The sequence below is a fragment of the Prionailurus viverrinus genome, chromosome D4 (assembly GCF_022837055.1).
Source record: "Prionailurus viverrinus isolate Anna chromosome D4, UM_Priviv_1.0, whole genome shotgun sequence".
NCBI classification, from domain to species: Eukaryota; Metazoa; Chordata; class Mammalia; order Carnivora; family Felidae; genus Prionailurus; species Prionailurus viverrinus.
The window spans coordinates 7667104-7692435 of NC_062573.1; the positions used below are offsets into that span (position 1 = coordinate 7667104).

Here is a 25332-nt window from a genome sequence, read left to right on the forward strand (position 1 = left end):
CTGTTTACTGGCGATATTTCAGTTCTGTGTTAAAATGTCTACCGTGGAGGGAATCTGTACATCCGGAAGCCAAGCCATTGGCCACCAGGGCATAAATCCCTCCAAATGTCTGTCCCAGAGAGTAGAAGGTTCCTCCAGTCATTTGGTGACCTTCAGCGTGCTTCCCCTGGAAATCGGCCTCCACAACATCAACTTTTCACTGGAGACTTCACTTGGAAAAGAAATCTTAGTAAAAACATTACGAGTGGTGGTAAGAAAAATACACTTTTTCTGATTCTTTTTAAAAACACTTTTTTCATAGAAAGGGAATTAAGAGTACACTTAACCGTGATGAGCACTGAGTAATGTATAGAATTGTTGAATCACTATATTGTACACCTGGAACTAATATAATGATGTATGTTGATTACACTGGAATTAAATTTTTTAAAAAGAAAGGAAAAGAACAATAACAACAAAAAACCCAACTTTTTTCAGTCTGAAAAAAAATGTCAGCAACTTATCACTAAGTGGTTCAGAAAGAACACAGAGAAGAATAATGTAAATGTAATAAAATGGTAACATTTGTGGGAAACTGGGGGGGGAGGTTATCTCAGATTTTCTTTTTACTATTATCATACCTTTTCCTTAAGTCTGACATAGTGTTTTAAAATTTAAAGAAAACAATGATACTTGCTTATTGTAGAAAATATAGAATACTGAAAAACCACAGAGAAGAAAATTAAATCACTGATAACTCCCACACCCAGAGATACACAGCTTTAACAATTTGGTATATAGCCTTTCAAGCTTTTTCCCCCTAGCACATTCAGAAGGTCTTAAAATCTATGTGCCAGACATTATGCCAGGTATTGGAGATATAACAGTAGATAAGATACAGCCCATGCATTTACAGTTTAGGATTTATAGTCTACAGAAATTTTCCATTTACAAATGAGTAAACAGGGTAAAAAAGAAAACTATCATTTATTAAAGTACTATTTACCCACATAGTCTGTTGAGTGTTTTCATGTTATTTTACTAAGATTAAGATTCTCACCAAGAGTCACATGGCTAGTTAATGACAGAACTGGGCCTTCTTGGGTCTTCATTCTCTGATTTCTGCTTTAAGCCATGAAATCACTTCAGTAAACATGTACTGACCTATTTTGTCCAAGGCATGCTCTATGCATCCTTGCATGGTGTTTCCATGCACAGACTCTGAAGACAGGCTCTGTGGGTTTGAATCCTGGCTCCACTGCTTACAAGCGGTGTGACATTGGATAAGTTTCTTGATTTCTCTATGTGTCATTTTCCTCATCTATCAAATGGGAGTAATAATATCATCTACTTCATAGAGTATTTTTTGAGGTTAAATGAGCTAATACATACAAAGCACTTAGATCAATTACCTGCTTATAATAACTTCTATTTACATATTTGCTCTATTATGAAAATAGCCAGAAAATCTTATCCTTGTATGTATGAATGTAAATATTTAAGCATATTTGACCTTTAAAAAAATGATTTTTCAATCAGAAAGTGGTCAAGTTGATCCAAGAATTCAGGTCATATAAATTTAATTATGTTGTTTTGTCATTTGAAGGGGGCATCCAAAATCCAGTGAACAAATTAAGTTACAGTTAAATGAGGAACAAGTTAACTGAAGGAGTTAAGTTTAATTATATTCTTGACTGAATGTTTTCTGCCTTTTTAGCCAGAAGGTGTCAAAAAGGAAAGTTATGCTGGTGTTACTCTGGACCCAAGGGGTATTTACGGTAGGCAAAATGATTTTGTATTTTATATGTTATCTTTTGCCCTAGAAATTCAAGTGTATAGGTAACCTGAAACACTGTTTTTTAAAATGTTAATTGTCTGGGGGTGCCTGGGTGGCTCAGTTGGTTGAGCAACCGACTTCGGCTCAGGTCACGATCTCACGATCTCACAATTTGTGAGTTCGAGCCCCATGTCGGGCTCTGTGCTGGTAGTGTGGAGCCTGGATCCTGCTTCAGATTCTGTGTCTCCCTCTCTCTCTGCCCCTCCCCTGCTTGACTCTGTCTCTCAAAAATAAACATTAAAAAAATTTTTTTAATGTTAATTGTCTGGGATCAGAAATACCACTTCTTAGTTCATTGACATTCTTGATAGCATGTGTTATACTGTAATCTGAACGTGTTTAGAACAAAGAAAAATAATTCCATTAGTTTTAGTGCAAAGCATTGAAATAGTAATAATTGCATGATTTCTCTTATATATTAGTCATTTTGTATCTATCACAATAATAATTTACAATACCTTCTTATAGAGCCATCAACCCAAAGAACACCTAAGAAAAGGTCATCTATGTGCTAATTTAACATGCATGATGTGAAAACACAAAAATGCTGATTAATCACTTAACTAACCCATTCCTCGTTGTTCCTGCTTCCCTGATTTTACCCATCAATAAAGATATTCTGAATCTTCTCACAGTTAGAATTTTGCAAACATTTGAGCATCTAATCAAGGCCTAAGTATATACATACATGAAATAAATATGTAAATATAAATACTTATATTTATAATATATATATGAAATTTAGAATGTGTTCAACTAACAATTCTTTTCAACAACAAAGAAGACAGCCTTCCATAGTCCTTAGTAAATGGTTAAAATTTACCTTATTATTGCATCGAATCATTTTCCTTTTCTTTCAGTGATATAGCAATGAGAAAAGAAGTTTACTTACACATCAAGAAAGCCATTTCCTCTGAGAAAGCAAAGAATTCAGACGTTTACATTTAAATCATCTGAGAATCATAAGCATTCTAAGGATGACTTCAACAGAGTAACAAAAAGAAAAATTCATCCTATATGCATATGCTAACTTTTTTCTTTAATTTTATCTTCCCACAGACCTTCTTCCAGCCTGTCCATTGTGAAGGATCTGTGGGTAGAGATATTACAAATCCTGAGGTTTGGGGCCTCGTGCAGTAAAATCAAGCCTCAGAGCCACTGTGTCCTTTGGCTTTCCTTCCTTTGTACCTTTAATGCCTCCTGTACCCAAAATGGCCCTGTCTTACACATCCCAGGCATGGACATCAGGGCCACAAGATGGGAATCATCTTTTATCTGGAGATAAATCTCTCCATCAAACATCTTGATCAAATAAATAATATGTCTGTGTCTCTTTCCAATCTTGCCATCTGATTTTTTCCCTTATTGTTTGAGACAATTTAGATTTAAGCAGCTTTGTTACTTTCTGGAGAGCTAAATAGGGTAAAGATGACAAGTAATTCTGTCCAGTTGAGTTTGGAGATTTTATTAAATACTTCCAATATTTATATATTGGAATTTCTATACCAGTATGATACTTTATAGAATTCCATTTTTTAAGTGTTTGTTTGTTTGTTTGTTTATTTTTGAGAGAGAAAGAGAGAGAGTATGAGCTGGGGAGGGGCAGAGAGAAAGAGAAAGAAAATCCCAAGCAGGCTCTGCACTGACAGAGACAGGGCTCCAACTCACAAACCTTGAGATCATGACCTGGGCCGAAGTCTGACACTTAACTGACTGAGCCACCCAGATGCCCCTAAAATTCCATTTAAAAAAAAGGCTAAGACGTATTTGGAAAAGTAAATGGACAATAACATCACTGAAAATTTGAAAAACTATATGTCAGTGAGAGAGAAGGAAGTGTCAGAGCAAATTGTAATTAAAATTGCATGACATCAGCTTAAAATGAGAACTAAATTTGGAAACTCAGTCCCACGAGCCCTCATCTTGACTTCCTGCTTTCTCTCCCCAACGAGCCCTTTGCCTCTAAATCCTTTCTTCCCTCGGCTGCAGGGAGCCCGTCTCGCCCTCCTCTCTTCCTGGCACACACCACATCGTTGGCGGTCAGGGCAGGCCCCTCTCATGCTTTCTCCCTGCATTGCTGACCCCTACTCTTAGTTCCATTCTCTTCCTGGCATGCACTCAAATCCTCGTCTACATCCTATTCTGTGTCGCAAGTTTGTAAACTCAATACTAGTCTTAAAGAAATAGTCACTGCTTCTTACATAGTGTCTCAGAGTCTATTCCACCACAGTTTTTCTTAGAGACAGATTTTCCAGCACCATAAACCATGCTGAACATCCTTACACGTCTCCCTTTACAAATCCGCATCAGCCTTTAGCTGGACTGTATATCCAGAAATGTGACCCCTGGGTCAAAGGGCATACATATCCTGAATATTATTTACAGCTGTCATATCGGTCTTCAGAACCACTGTGCTGCTTTCAGATCCACCAGCATTGCATAGAGCTTGTCATCTGCCTATATCCTTACCAACACTTGGTATTATTACCTGCATCTATAAAATGTGCCACTTGGGCATACAATATCTCGTTGCTTTAATGTGGAGTCTTCTGATTACAAATGATTTTTAACCTTTCTCCATATGTTTATGGGCCATTTGCGCTTCCTATTCTGTGAATTACCTATTCTTATCTTTTGCCCTATTTCCTATTTGCCATTTGGGTTTTCTTGTCTATTGATTTTTGTCTCTGATGTGCTTGCTTTGGTAGCACATATACTAAGATTTTTGTCTCTGGTGTACTTTTTTGAGCAATAATTTTAACAGGAATCCTTTACTCTGATACGGTCAAATTCATTATAATTTTACCTTAAGGCTGTTATATATTTGGGGGGTAATCTTTAAGAAGTCTTTCCCCACCCTTAGTCCACAAAGATAATGTTGTATCCTATTGGTTTTATAGATTTAACTCGTAAATGTTTTAATCTCTCTGGCATCTACCTTTTTTTTTTTTTTTTTACAATTTTTCTAATGTTTATTTAGTTTTGAGAGAGACAGAGCACAAGTGGGGGAGGTGCAGAGAGAAAGGGAGACACAGAATCCAAAGCAGCTCCAGGCTCTGAGCTGTCAGCATAGAGCTTGACGCAGGGCTCGAACTCAAGAACTGTGATCACTACCTGAGCTGAAGTAGGACGCTTAACCGACTGTGCCTCCCAGGGGCCCCACCTCTGGCATCCAGCTTCTTATGTGATGTCTTGATGAGTCTTCTATCATGCTTTCTGACAAAGAGTAAAATTTACTTCTCTTAGTTTTAGTTTTCTCTTCTGTACCTTTTCCATCTGGGAGCACAGTTGCTAATGAGAATTGAGATAGTCAAGGGTGGGCATCAGTGGAAAAATAGTGGGGGATCGAATTTAGATAATTTCAGAGAGCCTACTGTCATTAAGTACAATGTATTGAGCATGAACTGTTTGCCAGGCTCTTTGTCTGTATTACTTTCGCCCTCATAAAAACCCTTGGAGGAAAATGTGATTGCCTCTGTTGAACTGAGGAGCACAGTGAGGCATAGAAAGCTGAAGTGTCCTGCCCAGCGTCACGTATAAAGTGAGCTCCTTCTGAACCCCATGCTCTTTCAATCACACCGCAAACCTCTTAAATGTCTTCACTGAGTTTTATTTCAATATTATATCCTTGGCATTTATTAAAGGTTAGTGAAGAAAGAAGTTACCTGAGGGACATTCCTGTCTCTTCTGCAAAGTCCTCTGGCTTGTCCATTGAATGGCAAAAGGTCACTATTGTCTGTTAACATCTGCCCTGTGCCAGGGACTGTGCTAAATGCTGGGATTACAACATTTAATAAGAGATGGTTCCTGCCCTCAGAGCTTTCTTGGAAAGACAATAGTGTGTGTGTGTCGGGGGGTGGGGGTCTCTTTGTGGTGACTGCTGTGGGCTCTGCAGTAAAACTTCCTGAGCTCAGATCCAAGCCCCATCTGCACAGCTCTGTGACCTTGAGCAAGTTGCTTTCCAAACCTCAGTTTCCTCATCTATAAAATAAAAATAATGACAATAGACTTGGCATACAGGATTGTTGTAAGATCCAGTATAACAATGCATTTAAGAGCTCAGCAGAGTGCTTGTTCTACCAATAGAATGATAAATGTCATTTTTGTGAAATAAACCAACGATTAAAGTAGAAAAATGCTCTGCTACAGGTATGCTAAAACTCTGTTATTGCGCATAGAGCAAAAGTGTCTAAGTTAAATCAAGCGAGATTGGAAAGAATTTCAGGGCATGTTTCCCAAAGGAGATAATCTCATGTACCCTTGACTAAGGAATTACTTTAGTTATTTTTAGCTTTCAGTTCTGAGAATAATTTTCTCTCTTTGGACAAAACGGCGTGCTCCTTTTTTCTGGTAGATAAAATTTATATATCCTATTTATTTCCTATCTTGTACTGACCAGGAAGCTTACAGTTAAATTGAATGCTCTATTTAAAGAGATTATATAAGCCTAGGGTTTGATAAAAATCCTTGATTATTTTTAATTTCATTTTTAGATTTTAATGTTATTATAAAAGAGTCTTTTAAAACAATTCCTTGGAAGCTGATATATTATAAATAATCTGCTACTGGTGCTCCCTCAAGAATTCTGTGTAAATCCAATAATTTTTTTAAATGTTTATTTATTTATTTTGAGAGAGAGAGGGAGGGAGGGGCAGAGAGAGAGCCCAATGCAGAACTCAATGTCATGAACCATGGGATCACGAACTAAGCCAAAATCAAGAGTCAGATGCTTAACTAGCTGATCCGCCCAACCACCCCAATCTAATTTTTTTTTTTTAATTTTCAGGTGTCGTTAGTAGACGAAAAGAGTTCCCATACAGGATACCGTTAGATTTGGTCCCCAAAACAAAAGTCAAAAGGATCGTGAGTGTAAAAGGTAAATTGACATATGCCATTTTTATTTCTCATTTCACTTTATGCTTCGCACTACCATCAAATATCCTCGTGATTATTCTGTTTCTCCTCCTCTCTCCTCAGCAGCATATACAAATCCATCTCTACCCCTTCCACCTTCAAACCTCCAACCACTTTTCCAACCGTCTTCTTCCACTGGCCTGATTTAAATAGAGGTTCATGCTCCCATGATGGAGGGTGGGGGGCTGTCATTGACCCAAAGACTTCTCTAAAACTTTCCATGATCTTAGCGACCACTCTTGCACCAGACAAGGCTCTTCGACATACACGTGGCCTCACCAGGGGTGCACTGCTCTGCTGAAACACAACATCAGTCCCAAAGGGGTTCTCTTCCTTCTGGTACATTGGCAGAAGGGGAAGCTTTGGTGGGCTTTCCCTCGTCCCTAGCCTTTATAAGTCAATAACATATCATTAAAATAATAGAATGTCCTGACTACATTTTAGCTCAGAGAGAGCCCTGGACTCACAGAATGTTAGTACTGGAGAAAACTTTTAAGCTTATTTATTTATTTTGAGAGAGAGAGAACATGCAAGTGAGTGTGAGGGTGGGAAGGGCAGAGAGAGAGAGAGAGAGAGAGAGAGAGAGAGAGAATCCCAAGCAGGCTCCATGCTATCAGCACCGACACAGGGCTCAATCTCACAAAACTTGAGATCATGACCTGAGATGAAATCAAGAGTCAGATGTTTAGGGGCACATGGGTGGCTCAGTCGGTTAAGCTTCCAACTTCGGCTCAGGTCATGATCTTGTAGTACATGAGTTCAAGCCCCGCATCGGGCTCTGTGCTGACAGCTCAGAGCCTAGAGCCTGCTTTGGATTCTGTCTGTCTGTATGTCTGTCTTTCTCTCTCTTTATTTATCTCAAAAATAAATAAACATTAAAAGAAAAAAAAAAGTCAGATGTTTAACAGACTGAGCTACCCAGGCACCCCAGGGAACAACTTTTCTAATCATGTGCGATCCTATTGGATGTGTAAATACTGGTTTGCCCAACATTGCATGGTGAGTTATGGACAAAGCCCTCACAGTCCAGGCTTTTGCTTTCCTTTGTGGGAGCAATTGATTAATAGGGTATACAATGTCTGAAGCTATCAGGTTGAACAACAACTAATTTTCCATGTCCTCTATGCAGTAATCTGCCCACTACATTATACCATCTTACCACCATATTTGAGTGGTTATTTTTAAGGCTATTCTTCATGTTTCTTTATTTTTTGTTTTAATTATTTTATTTTATTTTTTTTTTAATTTTTTTCAACGTTTATTTATTTTTGGGACAGAGAGAGGCAGAGCATGAACGGGGGAGGGGCAGAGAGAGAGGGAGACACAGAATCGGAAGCAGGCTCCAGGCTCTGAGCCATCAGCCCAGAGCCCGACGCGGGGCTCGAACTCACGGACCGCAAGATCGTGACCTGGCTGAAGTCGGACGCTCAACCGACTGCGCCACCCAGGCGCCCCATTTTAATTTTTTTAATGTATTTTATTTTAAAGAGAGAGCAGGGGAGGGGCAGAGAGAGAATCTTAAGCAGGCTCTATGTTCAGTGCAGAGCCCCAGGTGGGGCTCAATCCCATGACCCTGGGATCATGACCTGAGACAAAATCAAGAGTCAGACACTCAATCACCTGAGCCACCCAGATGCTCCTTGGTGTTTCTTTTAAATCCATATTCCTGACCAGATCTTTTTTGTCTCTCCCCAGCTAAGAAGGAATTCAATTGCTTAGATAAAAAGGAAAGAACAGAGAGAGTTGCTCTTCTCTGTATTAAAAAAAATTTTTTTTTTAATTTTAGTGTTTATTTTTGAGAGAGAGAAAGACAGAGTGTGTGTGGGGGGGGGGGGGGAGAGAAAGAGAGAGGGAGACACAGATCCTAAAGCAGGCTCCAGGCTCTGAACTGTCAGCACAGAGCTCGACACGGGGCTCAAATTCATGAATCATAAAATCATGACCTGAGCCGAAGTTGGACGCTTAACCTACTGAGCCACCCAGACACCCCAAGTCTGCTCTCTGTTTAAAATATACCATTACTCAGAAGTTGATAGCAATTGATTTCGTCTACCTTGAGTTTTTGTTTGTTTGTCTATTACAGGACTGCTTATAGGAGAGGTCATGTCTACAGTTCTGAGTCAGGAAGGCATTGACATTCTTACCCACCTCCCCAAGGGGAATGCAGAAGCAGAACTGATGAGCATTGTCCCAGTATTCTATGTTTTTCACTACCTGGAAGCAGGAAAAAATTGGAACATTTTTTCTACTAAGTCACTTATTCAAAACCAGAACCTGAGGAAAAAATTAAAAGAAGGTAAAAAAAAAAATCCATTTTACACATTATACCTAAAGATCTTGTGGTTCTTAAACCAATGGTGCCATTAAACCAATATATAATTTTATGAATTATACAAACACATAATTGTAAAAGCATTTCTACAAAAAGAGAATCGTGAGGTAGATGCAACTACATAAATAAACACTATTTTCTGTAGCATTTTGGCTTAACTTACCAAAATGCCTGGACGAGAGACAAGACATCTGCCTTCCAACCTCTACAGAGCACTTCCTTACTTCTTGAACGAGCTCAGAATGTTCTACTTGATAATTCCCCATTCAAGCAGTTCACATACTTCTTTTGAGAAATTTAACATTGGCCACAGAGCACATGCGTGCTGCCCAACACCGAAGGAAGTTTACCATTCCCAGGAGCTAATAAAGCACTCTGTGAGTAGAGATAGAGGTCAGTGAAGCACTGTGTTCTTTCTCTGGTGCCTCGTAGGGATGGTGAGCATCATGTCCTACAGAAATGCTGACTCTTCTTACAGCATGTGGAAGGGTGGCAGTGCTAGCACTTGGTGAGTATAAAGGTTTTGATTTGCATTTTCATAAAATGGTTGCCTAACTAACTAAAGAATAACGGTCTTCATGGAAAGTCCATTCATCCAGTTGCTCAGGCTAAAAGTCTAGTAATTTTTCATTGCCCTCTTTCTCTTACAAGCCACATCCAATCCAGCAAATACTTTTGGCTGTACCTTCAAAACATATCCTGAAGTTGGCTGCTTCTCACCAACCCCATCACACCATCCTGGTCCAAGCCACTCTTGTTTCTTTCTTTCTTTCTTTCTTTCTTTCTTTCTTTCTTTCTTTCTTTCTTTTTCTAACTTTATTTAAATCCAAGTTAGTTAACATATAGTGTAATAATGGTTTCAGGAGTAGAATTTAGTGATTCATCACTTATGTACGACCCCCAGTGCTCATCCCAACAAGTGCCCTCCTTAATGCCCATCCCCTCACCCACCTCCCCTCCAACAACCCTCAGTTTGTTCTCTGTATTCAAGTGTCTCTCATGGTTTGCCTCCCTCTCTGTTTTTATCTGAATTTTCCTTCCCTTCCCCTATGTTCATCTGTTGTGTTTCTTAAATTCCACATATGAGTGAAATCATACAATATTTACTCTTCTCTGACTGACTTAATTTGCTTAGCATGATACACTCTAGTTCCATCCATGTTGTTGCAAATGGCAAGATTTCATTCTTTTTGATGACCAAGTAATATATCATTTCTTACCTGGGTTATTGCACTAGCCTCCCCTTGTCTTTTGTCTTCAGCGCTTGCCCTTCTTTGTCTATGCTGAACACAGCCGCTGGAGTGACCCTGTTAAAACATAAGTTAGGTCACGTCACTCGAAACGGTTCAGGAGCTTCCCAACTTACCCTGGGTAAAAACCAGACTTCTTACTGTGAACTACCCTACCTGGTCTGGCCTCGCCTCACCTCTCCAACTGCATCCCTCACTTCTCTCTTTTATTCCAGGCAAGCCCTACTGGCCTCTTCGATGTTCCTTGAACCTAGCGGGATGCTTCCACTTTAGGGCCTTTGCACTGACTGTTCCCTCTGTCTGAGATGCTCCTCCCCAGGCATCAGTGCCTAGTTCCCTTACCTCCCTCAGGTCTTTACCAAAAGTCACCCTCTCAACGAGGCCTCTGCTAATCATTCTAATCTCATTCTCATCCCAACATTTCATCCCAAGCTTTCCTTTTCTCCTTAAAATTTGTCACTAACATTCTTACTTATCTCACGTGTAGTCTTTCTTGCCGCTAGAATGTACTCTCCACATGGGCAGTTCCAAGTGTTCCTTGTGCCTGGTACATACCTGACACATAGCAGGTGCTCACGAAGTGCTTATTTAGTGAAGCATGATAACCTCCTTATTTCTGATGATTTGAAGGAAAGACCATTGGAATTAATTGAAAGGCTACAAGGCAATCTGCTTTCAAAAAAATGCTATCATGTGCTGACGAGATATTTAATGAAACATGGTGTTCCAGGTGCCTTGTAGATTCAACTGTGTGAAACACTTTTAAGGATCTGACAATCTACGGGGCGCCTGGGTGGCTCAGTCTGTCGAGTGTCCAACTTTTGCTCAGGTCATGACCTCACGGTTCATGGGTTCTGTGCTGACAGCTTGGAGCCTGGGGCCTGCTTCCAATTCTGTGTCTCCTTCCCTCTCTGCCCCTCCCCTGCTCACACTCTGTCCTCTCTCTCTCTCAAAAATAAATAAACATTAAAAAAATTTTTAAAAAGAACTTTACAATCTGGAATAACTGACTTTTATATTATGCCCTTTTAACTACTGACAGTCCCCAGGATTTCATTCTTGACCCTCTTATTTTCTGTAGTTTCTCATTGTGCAATCTCATCCTAACCCATGGTTTCCATAATTTCTACACAGGTGATTCCCTAATTAATGTCTCAAGGCCTAACTTTTTTCCTAAGCTCCAGATCCGTATTTCTAGGGATCTGGGAATCAAAGCCCTTCAAACATAATCCATGCCAAATTCATTCTTTTGTTTTTGTTTCCTTAATATGTGGGCAGCAATACTCTATACTAAAGTTTGAATCTTCCCTTTCCTTTTTGTTCTATATCCAATCAGTCATCAAGTCCCATGGATTGTACCTTAGAAGTGGGTCTAACCATGTGTGGGTGGCACATTTTAAAAGACACATAGACCCCTGGAACATGCCGACTGGAGGATACCAACCAGGATGCAAGGGGTTGGTGTTGGTGAGACTGGAAACCAGCACAGCAGCAGCTGGGGACTAAATGCCTGGAGAACAGAAAATCCCCTTTCCCCCCAGAAGATACAATAACCTCTCAGTAGACACCTCTCAGTAAATACCTCTCAAGAGTTCTAGGCAAGCCTGAGTTCAGCCAGAAACACAGAAATATTTGGGTACTTTCCCAGACCCAACTCTACAAGTTCCTTGAGAGAAACATATACACAGAAGAAAATGGTCAGTACTTGAATACTTTCAAAATATTTTTTTGAGAAATATAACGAAGATACAAAAAAAGTATGTAGAATAATGCATCATTCCTTGTAGAAAGAAAAATGAAAATAAATTTCTTAAGTGAGGGTGAAAGTCAAGTGGGCTGACTTTCAAAAGCACCTGAGGGGCCGAAGAGTGGGCAGCTCTTGGCAGCTCGGAGAGAGAGAATGGGAGCGGGAGGAGGGAGTAGAGGCGTTGTGGGCTTATGAATTAGATACTCTTACGTATTCTTTGAGAGATCTTAGTAAAGACTGGCATTGCTTCAAAAAGCAAAAACAAAACAAAACAAAAAAACCAAAACACCTCAGTAATCATGATAGCCCAAGCTTCCTTGTGAGGTGGTGAGTTCTGCATCAGTGGCATGGCTCAAGGAGAAGCGAGGCAAACGCTCCCATGAATGTTGGGGAGGAAAATTCAGGCTTTGGACAAAGACTTTAGATTAGACAGCTTTACCCATTTTACAATCTAGAGTTTTAGGATTTTGCTCCTCAATGTCTCAAGTTCATGTGTCCATGCCCTGACTCAAAACTATTTGCTTCCCCACTATTGTCTTTAACTTTAGAGTCATTTTGTTTTTAATCATCAGGCACCACTTTTTAGTTTGTGTGCTGGTCAACAATACTGCAATCACAAAAGATGTGCTGTTCACATTTGTTGACTGAATGCTTTTGGAGATCTTCCTAAAATCTTCTCTTCCTCTGTGCAATGGTGACAACTTACTTCAGAACTGTATGATTAAAAATATTATTTTCTTTTAAAGAATAAATATTGTATTAACTAAAACACACTATAAATTGGGAGCCCATAGGGATTGAACATCTAAATATTCGTCATGTGATTTTGTCTTAAAGGTTAACAGCCTTTGCTTTAAGAGTGCTTGGACAATTAAATAAATACATAGAACAGAACCAAAATTCAATTTGTAATACTTTATTGTGGCTGGTGGAGAATTGTCAACTAGAAAATGGATCTTTCAAGGAGAATTCGGACTATCAACCAATAAAATTACAGGTAAGGAAACCAAGTATAAAGATTAGCAACAGTTTAATTTACAAGTTTGAGTTTTGTTCTCATCCTATTTTAGGAGTTTCAAGAAGAGAAAACATATGTAACCCTTTAAGAAACTCCTGTCATGTACAAGCAAAGAATATGAAAGTTCAGAAAATTCAGTATAGGTCACATGAGTGATGTCTTTGACATCATCTTGTGTAACAGGCATTGGTGGCTCATGGGGTGTAAGTGCTAGAGATCTCAAAACAGGTAAAATGTACTAATATGTCCCCACACCCTTGGTAGAGAACCTGTATGTGAAGTTCAGAGCCCTCTTACAGGTCAAGGCTGCAAGGTGTTGTCATGAAAGGCGAGACTCTATTTACATCCTGTTAGTAAGAGAGATTGGGGTCAGTTTGTTAAACTGCAACAAAGTGTTGTTTAAGGTTAGAATCTACTTATAAACTTGAATTACAAAGCAATTATAGTATCTCTCCAAAATGCCATTACAGTATCTTCTGCTCCTTAGAATGTTCCTTTAAGATTCAACAGCCTTTTTTTTATTTTATTTTATTTTATTTTTTTGCCTGACCTAACCCAATCCCTCCCTGGCTAACATGGGGCTCATAATGGTACTCTGCTGCACCAATAGCAGATTAGGACTCCCACAAGAAATGGAGGGCAACTGACACCATGCAGGTGCTATTTGAAGAGTAAAATACTACAACAATGTTTTACTTAAGATGCCCACCTACCAATCAATCCATCCATCTATCCATATTTATTCGACAACCATTCACTGAGCACCTAATACAGGCAAGGGTCTATTTGGAGCACAATCTGGGAGGAGGTGTGGGAAGGATGGCCCGCCACAGAGAAGCTCACACACTGGTAAGGAAAGTAGGCTCTACATACTCACAACACTAATCTACATATAACTGTGTGTGTTCATTTATTCATACGAGAAACACTTACTGAATGGGAACTAAGGGCTGCATGGTAGAGACACAACAGTGAACTAAACTAATGTGGTCGCTGAGGCCATAAATCTTATGGTCTAGCAGAGAAGTCAGACACAAGCAAGTTATTTCAAGTTGCGATGCATGTTAAGAAAAGGGAAATACAGTTTCACTGAAAGCAGGGGATCTAATCTGGTGTGGGGGAATTGAAGAAAATGACTTGGCCAGGACCCTGGGAAATACGTAGGAGGGAGGCAGGAAGAATGTTCCATCTGACGCAAACAGTGTGCCTGGCATTTTGAGGTGGAGAGGGAGGGAGTTTCACTCAAATAACTGGGGCTGAGAGAGCTAGGGGGTGAGTGGCGTGAAATAACCCTGGGGAGGTAAATAGAGGGCACTTTAGAAGGTCTTATAAGCATCGCATTGGAATGTTACTGCCCTAAGAGGAAATAGCATGGGAGAACAGAGGTTGGATAGTGCTGCAGAGAGGAGGTGGCATTTTCACAGGGTCTTTTTTTTTTTTAAATAGTTTTTAAAATTTTCCTAATGTTTATTTATTTTTGAGAGAGAGAGAGAGAGAGAGAGAGAGAGAGAAACAGAGTGTAAGCAGGGGAGGGGCAGAGAGGGAGACACAGAATCTGAAGCAGGCTCCAGGCTCTGAGCTGTCAGCACACAGCTAGACATGGGGCTCGAACTCACCAACCATGAAATCATGACCTGAGCCGAAGCCAATGCTTACTCGACTGAGCTACGCAGGCGCCCCATTAACTTTTTTTCAATGTTTATTGTTTTGAGAGAGAGAGACACACACACAGAGTGCGAGCGGGGCGGGGAGGGGGCAGAAAGAGAGAGACACAGAATCCGAAGCAGGCTCCAGGCTCTGAGCTGTCAGCACAGAGCCCAAAGCTGGGCTCAAACCCATGAATCGCAAGATCATGACCTGAGCTCAAGTCGGTCACTCAAGCAACCAAGCCACCCAGGTGTCCCTCACAGAGTCTTAAAGGAGGGGGAGAGTTTGTGGTGAAGAGGTATGAATTGGAGCTTCAGAGGGGGGAGATGAGGAGGAGAAAATCACGTGAACATATGCAAGTAAGAAAGACCCAGATCTTGCTGAGAAATGGCAAGCAGTCCTGCAGGACTGATGATGAAGGGAGAGGGCGAGATTAGGCTCAAAACGGAGATTAGACCCAGGTCATTTTACTGTGAGGATGCCATTTCATTCTGTTTTTTAAACATTGCTTACTTGTAGGGTACCTTGCCTGTCGAAGCCCGGGAGAACACCTTATATCTGACAGCCTTTGCTGTGATTGGAATTAGAAAGGCTTTTGATATATGCTCCCTGGTGGTAAGTAAGAGTTTCCTTTCTCCAACACCCATCCTCTGTTTCCTAACCATTTAGTGGGAGGGACCACCTTGAAAATAAATTTATGGCACAAAAACAGACACATAGACCAATGGAATAGAATAGAAACCCCAGCACTAGACCCACAAACGTATGGCCAACTCATCTTTGACAAAGCAGGAAAGAACATCCAATGGAAAAAAGACAGTCTCTTTAACAAATGGTGCTGGGAGAACTGGACAGCAACATGCAGAAGGTTGAAACTAGACCACTTTCTCACACCATTCACAAAAATAAACTCAAAATGGATAAAGGACCTGAATGTGAGACAGGAAACCATCAAAACCTTAGAGGAGAAAGCAGGAAAAGACCTCTCTGACCTCAGCCGTAGCAATCTCTTACTCGACACATCCCCAAAGGCAAGGGAATTAAAAGCAAAAGTGAATTACTGGGACCTTATGAAGATCAAAAGCTTCTGCACAGCAAAGGAAACAACCAACAAAACTAAAAGGCAACCAACGGAATGGGAAAAGATATTTGCAAATGACATATCGGACAAAGGGCTAGTATCCAAAATCTATAAAGAGCTCACCAAACTCCACACCCGAAAAACAAATAACCCAGTGAAGAAATGGGCAGAAAACATGAATAGACACTTCTCTAAAGAAGACATCCGGATGGCCAACAGGCACATGAAAAGATGTTCAGCGTCGCTCCTTATCAGGGAAATACAAATCAAAACCACACTCAGGTATCACCTCACGCCAGTCAGAGTGGCCAAAATGAACAAATCAGGAGACTATAGATGCTGGAGAGGATGTGGAGAAACGGGAACCCTCTTGCACTGTTGGTGGGAATGCAAACTGGTGCAGCCGCTCTGGAAAGCAGTGTGGAGGTTCCTCAGAAAATTAAAAATAGACCTACCCTATGACCCAGCAATAGCACTGCTAGGAATTTATCCAAGGGATACAGGAGTACTGATGCATAGGGGCACTTGTACCCCAATGTTTATAGCAGCACTCTCAACAATAGCCAAATTATGGAAAGAGCCTAAATGTCCATCAACTGATGAATGGATAAAGAAATTGTGGTTTATATACACAATGGAGTACTACGTGGCAATGAGAAAAAATGAAATATGGCCTTTTGTAGCAACGTGGATGGAACTGGAGAGTGTGATGCTAAGTGAAATAAGCCATACAGAGAAAGACAGATACCATATGGTTTCACTCTTATGTGGATCCTGAGAAACTTGACAGGAACCCATGGGGGAGGGGAAGGAAAAAAAAAAAAGAGTTTAGAGTGGGAGAGAGCCAAAGCATAAGAGACTGTTAAAAACTGAGAACAAACTGAGGGTTGATGGGGGGTGGGAGGGAGGAGAGGGTGGGTGATGGGTATTGAGGAGGGCACCTTTTGGGATGAGCACTGGGTGTTGTATGGAAACCAATTTGACAATAAATTTCATATATAAAAAAAAATAAATTTAGTTTCAGGATCAAAGGATTTCAGAATTATGATAGGTATTAGAGACCCTGGGTAAGGTGAATTCAGTTGTCCAGTGTCACAGGCCAGCAAACTGTGGAGCTGACAGTAGAACCAGTAACTTGTGGCTGACATGGGAAAATGGCGGTGTCTCCTCTGCCTCCTGCCTGCATCTCTGGTAATGTTCTGATGCGGATGTGACTGTTACCCTACACCCAAGGCATCTCGTATTGTGGAACCTCTGAGAACACACGATAGCCTGTCTGCTTCTTTGGGCTGTGCCATTTCATTTGCTTGGAAGTTGTGGGGAGAGAGGAGAGGATTCGCCTGCGTGGATCAATGTGAAGGACTCCAAGGGAGCAGGAGCTTCCCTGATCGGGGGAGAGACCATCCCACACTGAGGTCAAACGTGCCTGCTTACAAATCAGAAGCGAATGAGACATGTCCTTCAAACCAGCATAGAGAACAGACATGGAAAATCCCAAAGAGGGTTATAGGGTCTCAGCCACAGAACAAAATAATGTTTGTAGTTTTTTCCAAGAGAATTGTTATTTATACTTAACGAGGCAAAACAGTCAACAAGGACAAGTTCCCAGGGGCCTAGAGGACAAGTTGACATCCACTGGTTCGTGAGGGAGGGGCAGTGGAGCTGGGACGGGAGAAGCCAGGAGAGCTGACCACGACATCACTCCGGCTTCCTCCTCACGCACTTAAGTCGGGACCAAGTAATAGAGACGATGTTCCCAGGAATTCTTAGGATCAAAAAGCACTTTGGTAGCTTTTGGTTCTTTTCCTGCTATTTATGGTTTTCTTTAGTAAAACTCTGTTTGAAAATGTGAGTCTGTCCCAGCTCTGCCGAGGGGGAGTGGTGAAAGTCTAGGCCTGGCTTCTCCTTCCCAGGGGCTGCACCTGCTGCAGAAAGCAGAAACTAAAGGCGAAAACGTTTCCAGAGATGCTCTTTGCCAGGGGCAAAAGGCCTAACCCGGTTTGGACGAGCACGTTTTCCCTTCTGAGATTAGGCTCTGCTCCTTCTCCCAGAGGGTTTTGTTCCAGCGAGACACCATCCACTTCTATGAGGACAGTCTTCTTTCCACCCTTCGCCTTGCCTGCCCCAGGATGGTGCCCCCTGGGGTGGTTCGCATCAGTTGACAGGTTGAGGCTTGACAAACTTAGGTACCCTCTGTTCTTGTTTCCAGAAAATCAACACGGCTATCACTAAAGCTGACACCTTTCTGCTTGAAAATACCCTCTCAGCCCAGAGCACCTTTACACTGGCCATTGCTGCTTACGCTCTTTCCCTGGGAGATAAAACCCACCCGCAGTTTCGTTCAATTGTCTCAGCCCTGAAGAAGAAAGCTTTGGTTAAAGGTATGACTTATTTCACACAATTTTTTCAGCAAGCGTTTAAGCATGTAGAGTGTGCTAATTCTGTGAAGGAGGTTAGGGCAGGCAAAGTTGAGTAAGGCACGGTGTCTGCCCTCGAGAAACCAACCGTCACAATACGATATATTAAGTGCTGTTATTCATTCACGCAGCTTATGTACTGAGTACCTCCTATGTACCAGATACTGTTCCAGGTTCTGAGGATAAAGCAACAGACCAAAACAAAGCAAAACAAAGCAAAAAAAAAAAAAAAATCCAGGTCCTTGTGAAACTTACATTCTAGTTATGGAGAGACAGACAAACATGGTAAGTAAAATACTGCATACAGTGAATAGGTTGGATGATTGATAGGAAGCAAAATAAAGCAGGGAAAGGAGACAAGGAGAAGGGGTAGGTTGTAATTTTAGATACAGTGGTCAGGCTTGAGCCTCACTGAGAAGGTGGTACTTGAGTAGAGACCTGAAGGAGGTGAGGAAGCAAGCTGGTGGATATCTTGAGGAATGTTCCTGATGGAGAAGCCGCATGTGCAAATGCCTGAGGCAGGAGGGTGCCTGGAGCTCCATGAATGACAAGGAAGGTCATATACAGCTTTGGAGGTCATCACAGGAGCTCTGCAAGAACCCCTGTATACAGTTGTGCAATGTAGACAGCCCCCACCCAAGCCAGTGAACTGAGGCTGAAATCCAGCCCATGCATCCCCCTAGCCATGCATCCTAGTTTGGGTCTGCTTCTGCCCAGAGCAAAAGGTGCCTGTGTCTCATTCACATCAAGGTACTGGGTGGGTGGAGGGGAGGGGGGCAGTGGAAGCACTAAACCTTTAACTTCTGCTTTGAGTGAAAAGGGAAGGCATTGGAGGATTTTTTATCAGAGGTGTACTGATTACCAGTTTATTGCACTTTCCATTCTGGCTTATATTGTACTGAGTTGGCTATATATGTATTTCATTTTGAAACATAAAGATACTACTTCCTATAGGTCAAGAGTAAAGAAATGGAAAGAGGGTAGCAGTGATCATTGGCCAGTGTGCCCATGCCAGCATGGATATGGTTGGGTACTTCTGAGCCCTCTTCTGGCTGAGGTTTTCTGAAAGCTTAATAAATCTAACACGAGGTGTGTCACTATTTACAAGATTTTATTTCTGTCATCGTTTAAAAATGACTGAATCATAAAATACACCTCGAAACCACTTGTACAGTGCTTTTAAAATAACACAAAAGAAATGTCTTGGGTCTTGTAAGATAGGGATCATAAAATCATAGAATTGAAGAGCTAGAAGAGATCTTAATAATTCAAATAATGTTTGAGCTGCAAGTATCTTTAAAAACCAAATCTTTTATTCTGAATACAGCAAATCTGAGTCTCTGAGAGGGAGGGGAAGCATTACCCAAAGTCATGTAAATAATGTAATTATGAATTGTAAACAGATACATCAAAATTTTGACTAATCTTCAAAAATAATTTCCAAATATGCCTCACTGTTTTTTAAAATATAATTGCGCAAAAAAGGACTTAAAGTGACAGTTTAAATTACTACAGCAATAACAAATATAATTTAGAACCAAATTTATGAAAAGTGCTACATATATGAAATTATCTTTAGTGCTTTAAATTCGAAGAGATTAAAAAAGAATGAACTAAGATTTTGGGTGTGATCTCAATTTCTAGGTTGTAGATTTTTTTTCTGTCAGGGAGAAAAGTTCTCCAATTTATCTCACCGTGTCAATAATAACAATAAAGCTTTCTATGTGTATGGTGCTCTCTGGTTGATAAAAAGTTACATTTGATATCTCATCTGAGTTTCACTGCAAGGAAATAAGTACTACGTACACTTTAAGGTATTAGAAAATGAGTCCCACAGAACAAAACAGAATTCTTCCAAAATGACATGGTCATTTCCTGGTAGAGCAGAGACTAGAACCTGGGTGTACTGGTTACCAGTTGGTCACACTTCTCCCTTTACAGTACTGCTTCTCCCCAGTACATGCGGACTTTGCATGATGACCTTTTTGAGTAAAGACAGAGAGCACTGTATTAAGAGATCTTATTATGTACTGGTCACCTTGAAGAAGTTCTTCTTACAAAAGAGTAAGAAACGTCTAGAAATCAGAAGGCCACTACCAGTAAAAACGTCTGGAAACCTGCTAGAAGTATATCAAATTCACATGTATTTTTTTAAATTTATTTATTTATTTTCAGAGAGGGAGAGAGAGCGAGAGAGCACAAGCATGAGCAGGGGAGGGGCAGAGAGAGAGGGGGAGAGAGAATCCCAAGCAGGCTCCACACTGTCAGCACAGAGCCCGACGTGGGGCTCCATCTCACAAACTGTGAGATCATGACCTGAGCTAAAATCAAGAGTCAGACACTTAACTAACTGAGCCACCCAGGCGCCCCTCAAATTCACATTTTTAATCACATTAATGAATGTGATTTGTTGATGTTCAGGAGATCCAGTCATTTATCGCTTTTGGAAAGATGATCTTCAACAGGAAAGCACATCCACACCTAACCCCAGTACAGCACACGTGGTAGAAACCACTGCCTACGCTTTACTCACCAGTCTGAGCTTGAAAGACATAAATTACGTTAACCCAATCATCAGATGGCTATCTGAAGAGCAGAGGTACGGAGGCGGCTTTTATTCAACCCAGGTAACATTTCTCTGTCTGGTTTTACCCTCCTGAAGACATTTGCCCTCCTCCTGCACGACATGTGCCACATTCATTCTGTCGCCCATGCTTTCGTCCTCCCGCCAAGATCTGAATAAATGACTAGAGTGAAAAGACCCTTAGAGATTATCTGCAGTGACACCCTTCTCCTACAGCAGAGGAAGTCAGCCCCAAGAGGTTCGTTCATGGAGTTAGTGGCACAGCCAAAATCAAAACTCACATCTCCTGACTCTAAATCCACTACTTCCTCTATGATTCTTAATGATCACGAAGGGCTAGTAAGGTTATCAGTGATTCCATCACATCCTATGTAATGAACAGAGGCCACCGTGTGGACCAAAGTACTGATATTCCCTACCCCCCAAAATGAGTAAAAAGTGAGAGAAATACTGACTGTTACGGTTTGCCTAGCTACCAGTGTAAACTCATTTATGTATGTATGTTTTGTAGTTATTATGTAGTTGTATAATATGCTCTGTTTTCAAAGATGAGCTCAAACGTTAGCATCTTCTCTGTTCCTTGAATGTTTGGATGATCGTAGAATGTGTTTCTATGTGTTTATAAAATTTAGAGCTAGAGGGGTCCTTTAAGGTTACTTTAGTGATTATCTAATCTGAGGAGGCAAATGAATTTCATCTTGGAGACAAGTGTAGGCTTAGCAGGGAAGAGTGTCCCATTGATTATCATGCCATGTCACAGGCAGACGGGGTAGCCACGTGTTTGACGCCTCTGATCTAGTCAGTCACATTTCCCAATCTTGCACATGAGGAAGATGAGACCTAGAAAAATAAAGTTCACCCATTCATTCCTTCAACAAATACTTGTTCAGTAGCTACTAAATGTAATGGATGCCAAGAAATCTTACATTACAGTGGTAGAAGCAGAAAATGAAAACGGAATAATAGAGAGGGAGAACGTATTTATGGCCTCACTGTGGAGTTATCTAAGGTGAGACTTAAGGATAAAAAGGAGACAGTCATGCAAGGATTAGGAGGCATTCTGCAAAGAGTGACTGGCCTGAGGTCATGCACCCAGGACACCTGGAGAGCCTGGAACTGAGGCCACACTTCTTTCCTCTCCCTGCCAACAGCAGCATCCTTACTGGGGAGGGAGAGACCTCCACCTAGGAGCCCTTCACCAATTTCACTCAGTCAGCTGGAGTTTCCCCACTGGTCAGTGCATCCTCACTCTCTCATAAGAAAGCAGATTTGTAAATACAGGGAAGGTGTAAATGAGCTAAACCGTTTTTGTGCCTTGCTGATTGCTGACAGGATACGATTAATGCCATCGAGGGCCTGACGGAATATTCACTCCTGATAAAACAACTCCACTTGAACATGGACATCAATGTCTCTTACAAGCATAAAGGTGACCTCCACCGTTATAAGATGACAGAGACGAATTTCCTTGGGAGGCCAATAGAGGTAAATTAAGGACTTTTTATAAAATTTTATAACTGGGTGGGCCCTTTGAAGTCATGTGTTCCTCTCTTACTTTACAAATGTATCTATTTACCACTTAAAAATACATTGAGTACCTGCTATGTCCCGGGCACTGGGAATTCAAAAGCAAAGTGTATGAAGAAACTGGGTACTCGGGGATACTGCTGTTTTAACAGACAGAAAAAAAAAATAAGAGCCTTGGTAGGGACATGGAAGGACAGAGCAGGGTCTCCTGACCCAAGGTGAGAGGTAGGAATTTGTCAAGTGCGTCCAGATGCGCAGGTTAAATCTGGGAGAATCAGGATGAGTAAGCAAGGTGAAGAAAAGGGGGAAAACATTCTAGTCAAAGAGAACAGTATGCACAATGGTGCAGTGGTAGGAGTGAGAGGGAAGACACATGTGGACATCCACCAGTGGTTCCACGTGGGCCTGTCATACACACAAAGTATGGCCAAACTGAGGGATTGGCCTTTGGGTCCCCTGACAGCTTACCCCATGTACCCCTGCTGGATTTTTTTGTATGAAAACCTCAATGGCCTGTGAAAATTTCCCAATGTAAAGGACACGTTGGAAGAACTAGTTTCTGTGTCAATAAGAGTAGCTGCTAGTAAACGGCTGCTAACATATATTTTTCTAATTACCACATTTCAGATTATTTTAGGTCATATTTAAATACACAGATGACTGGAAATAGTTTTTAACTGTCTACATGCTCTACAAATCCATGTTTGGGAGAAGTAAGTAGGCATGAGAAATAAAATTGAACGTGAAAATTAAAAACAATTGGCCCACAGATAAAAAAAAAGATAGGTATGGATATGGATATATAGACAGAGATATAGACATATTCCAACACTTGAAAGTCCAGAGACCTCAAATAAAAATCTGCCTCCAAACTCTTAAAAAAACGGACGATCAGGCAATAGGGTGTTGGCCACAGCAAGCACTCTTCAGTCGGTCCCAGTTTCTGGCAGTCACGTGACACGTGTGTGTGTGTGTGTGTGTGTGTGTGTGTGTGTGTGTGCCCTTTGTGTGCCCTTGCTTGGTGCCTGGGCCTCTGCAGGCACGTGTGCTTATGGCCCCCAGGGTTGGTAATGTGTCTTCTTTGTCTGGGAGCGTGTAGACTTCACCAGAGGTTCACATTCCAAGCCGATGGTCTAAGATCTCATGAGGAGCTCTTGACCTGAGCGGCAAGATAGGCCCACCAGAGATGTAACTGCAGTTAATTCTTCTCTACAGGGCTAATGCTGTAAGGGCCTCTTGCCATTTTTAAATAACTAAAACTCAGCCCATGACGCTGTCTTTGTATAAAACTCAGGCTATGAGTATCTAGTCTGGAATATCTCTATGCCAGCATTTCCTGAAATGCATTACCTAACAAAGGTTTGGTGGTCAAGTTAGTGTGGGACACTCTAGTTTAAATGAAGTTAATCAAGTTTGTTCATAGAGGATTCCTACCCCACCCTTCATATGTATATGAGTAATTGTGGTGACCCTGGGGAAGAATGGGCAATGGAGGGACATGGGGACGGGGGCAGGGCAACAGTATTCATTTCCCAAATCTATCTGTCACTCAAGTTCATAGAACCCATTCCTCATGCAGCATCTTGATGCACTGGCTTTTCAGTAGTAAATGCTGCTATCTTCCATCAGGGAGAACAAGAGAATTGGCCTTGTTACCTTCATTTACTAAAATCTAGAGGAAGGGCTGACAACTCTTCATGCACACCGAATCCCCTTTGCACTAGTGTGCTAAGTGAAGGAAGGGGCAGCCCGCAGCCTTGGAGTGAGCAAGAAACCAAGTCTTTGGGCCTCTTGCTCAGAATGGCCTTTCCCACGCCTTCCACACATCAGGGGGCATTTGTACAATAGAGCTTCTCTGGAAGGGAGGCTTTCTTAACCCAGTCCTGACCTTCGCTCTCCTCCTGGAAGGACGGAAGAAGAGTGTCAGCACCTAAGGATCTGGCAGGCTTAAGTGAGGTGCCGGATGGGGCAACGGGGTTTGAATTAAAGACCAGCGGAAGTGGAAGAGATGAGCCTCCTCCTGAGGCACTGAAAGGGATTTATTCCGTTGGCAAAAGGAGATGAAGATCCAGTTCTATCATAACCATATATAAATGAAAACATAACCCAAAGTGGCTTCTGCTGTGTTGGTTTTGCGGGCTTGCTCAGGAGAGCTCAAGACGTGGTATTCATACGGACAAGGGAAAAGGAATTTCCAGCACTTCTAGCGTCTGTGTGCACAGGATCTCCACTGTCTTATCCATTGAATCTCACAGAAGCCCAGAGAGAGGAAGCTGGCAGGTGTCAGGCTACTTTTCATTGTTCTGTCCTCCCTCCCTATTGAAGAAGAAAACAAAGCACAGTTTCTCATCCACCTTTCCAGGTGCCCCTCAATGATGACCTCGTCGTCAGTACTGGGTATAGCAATGGCGTGGCTACGGTGCACGTAAGTATTTCATTGACAGCCGATTTCAACCATATGTCTGCTTGTACTAAGTAACATGAAAGAAAGTTAGGGACTTTGCCACAAAGTTACAGAGATCTAGGCTTGGGCAACCAGGACTAAAGTAGGATTCATTTACTCATTCTTTTTAGCTGTCTCAGTAGCAATCCTCACAATTTCTTTTTGCAGATGGCTACGTTAATCCTTGTACGTATATAGTCTTTGTATTTGTGGAAATTATATATGTATATAATTATACATATATATATATAATTTTATGGTTCTGTAGTTGTATGTGCGTATGACGCATGTGTATGATTATACACACATACATATCCCTGCTTTCTATGGTTAGTAACATAGTCACATCGCAATTCTCCAGCATCATTGCAGATTGATGAATATATGTAAGGACTTAAGTTTCTATTATTTTAACTGTAGACTGCATGCACATACACAAACAGCTTAGAGAAACGTGTGACTGACTGCCGAATGGCTAAGATGAACTACATATTCTAAGCATCAGTTAACACTCTACTGATGATTTCAGTTATGCTCTTATCTTTGGCATGTCCAT

General features: G+C 41.3%; 1 protein-coding gene across 1 annotated transcript in view; it reads left to right on the top strand.

The window, feature by feature from the left end:
* The window catches only part of LOC125150343 (complement C5-like), an 89300-nt gene that overhangs the window by 44784 nt on the left and 19184 nt on the right, over positions 1-25332 (top strand). Inside the window, exons 21-31 of the mRNA XM_047830139.1 lie at positions 23-250; positions 1697-1757; positions 6603-6692; positions 8814-9026; positions 9495-9570; positions 12897-13056; positions 15244-15339; positions 18015-18186; positions 20644-20849; positions 22139-22291; positions 24696-24758. Of these exons, the coding sequence (XP_047686095.1) occupies positions 23-250; positions 1697-1757; positions 6603-6692; positions 8814-9026; positions 9495-9570; positions 12897-13056; positions 15244-15339; positions 18015-18186; positions 20644-20849; positions 22139-22291; positions 24696-24758 (1518 nt within the window). The remainder of the gene's footprint in view (positions 1-22; positions 251-1696; positions 1758-6602; positions 6693-8813; positions 9027-9494; positions 9571-12896; positions 13057-15243; positions 15340-18014; positions 18187-20643; positions 20850-22138; positions 22292-24695; positions 24759-25332) is intronic.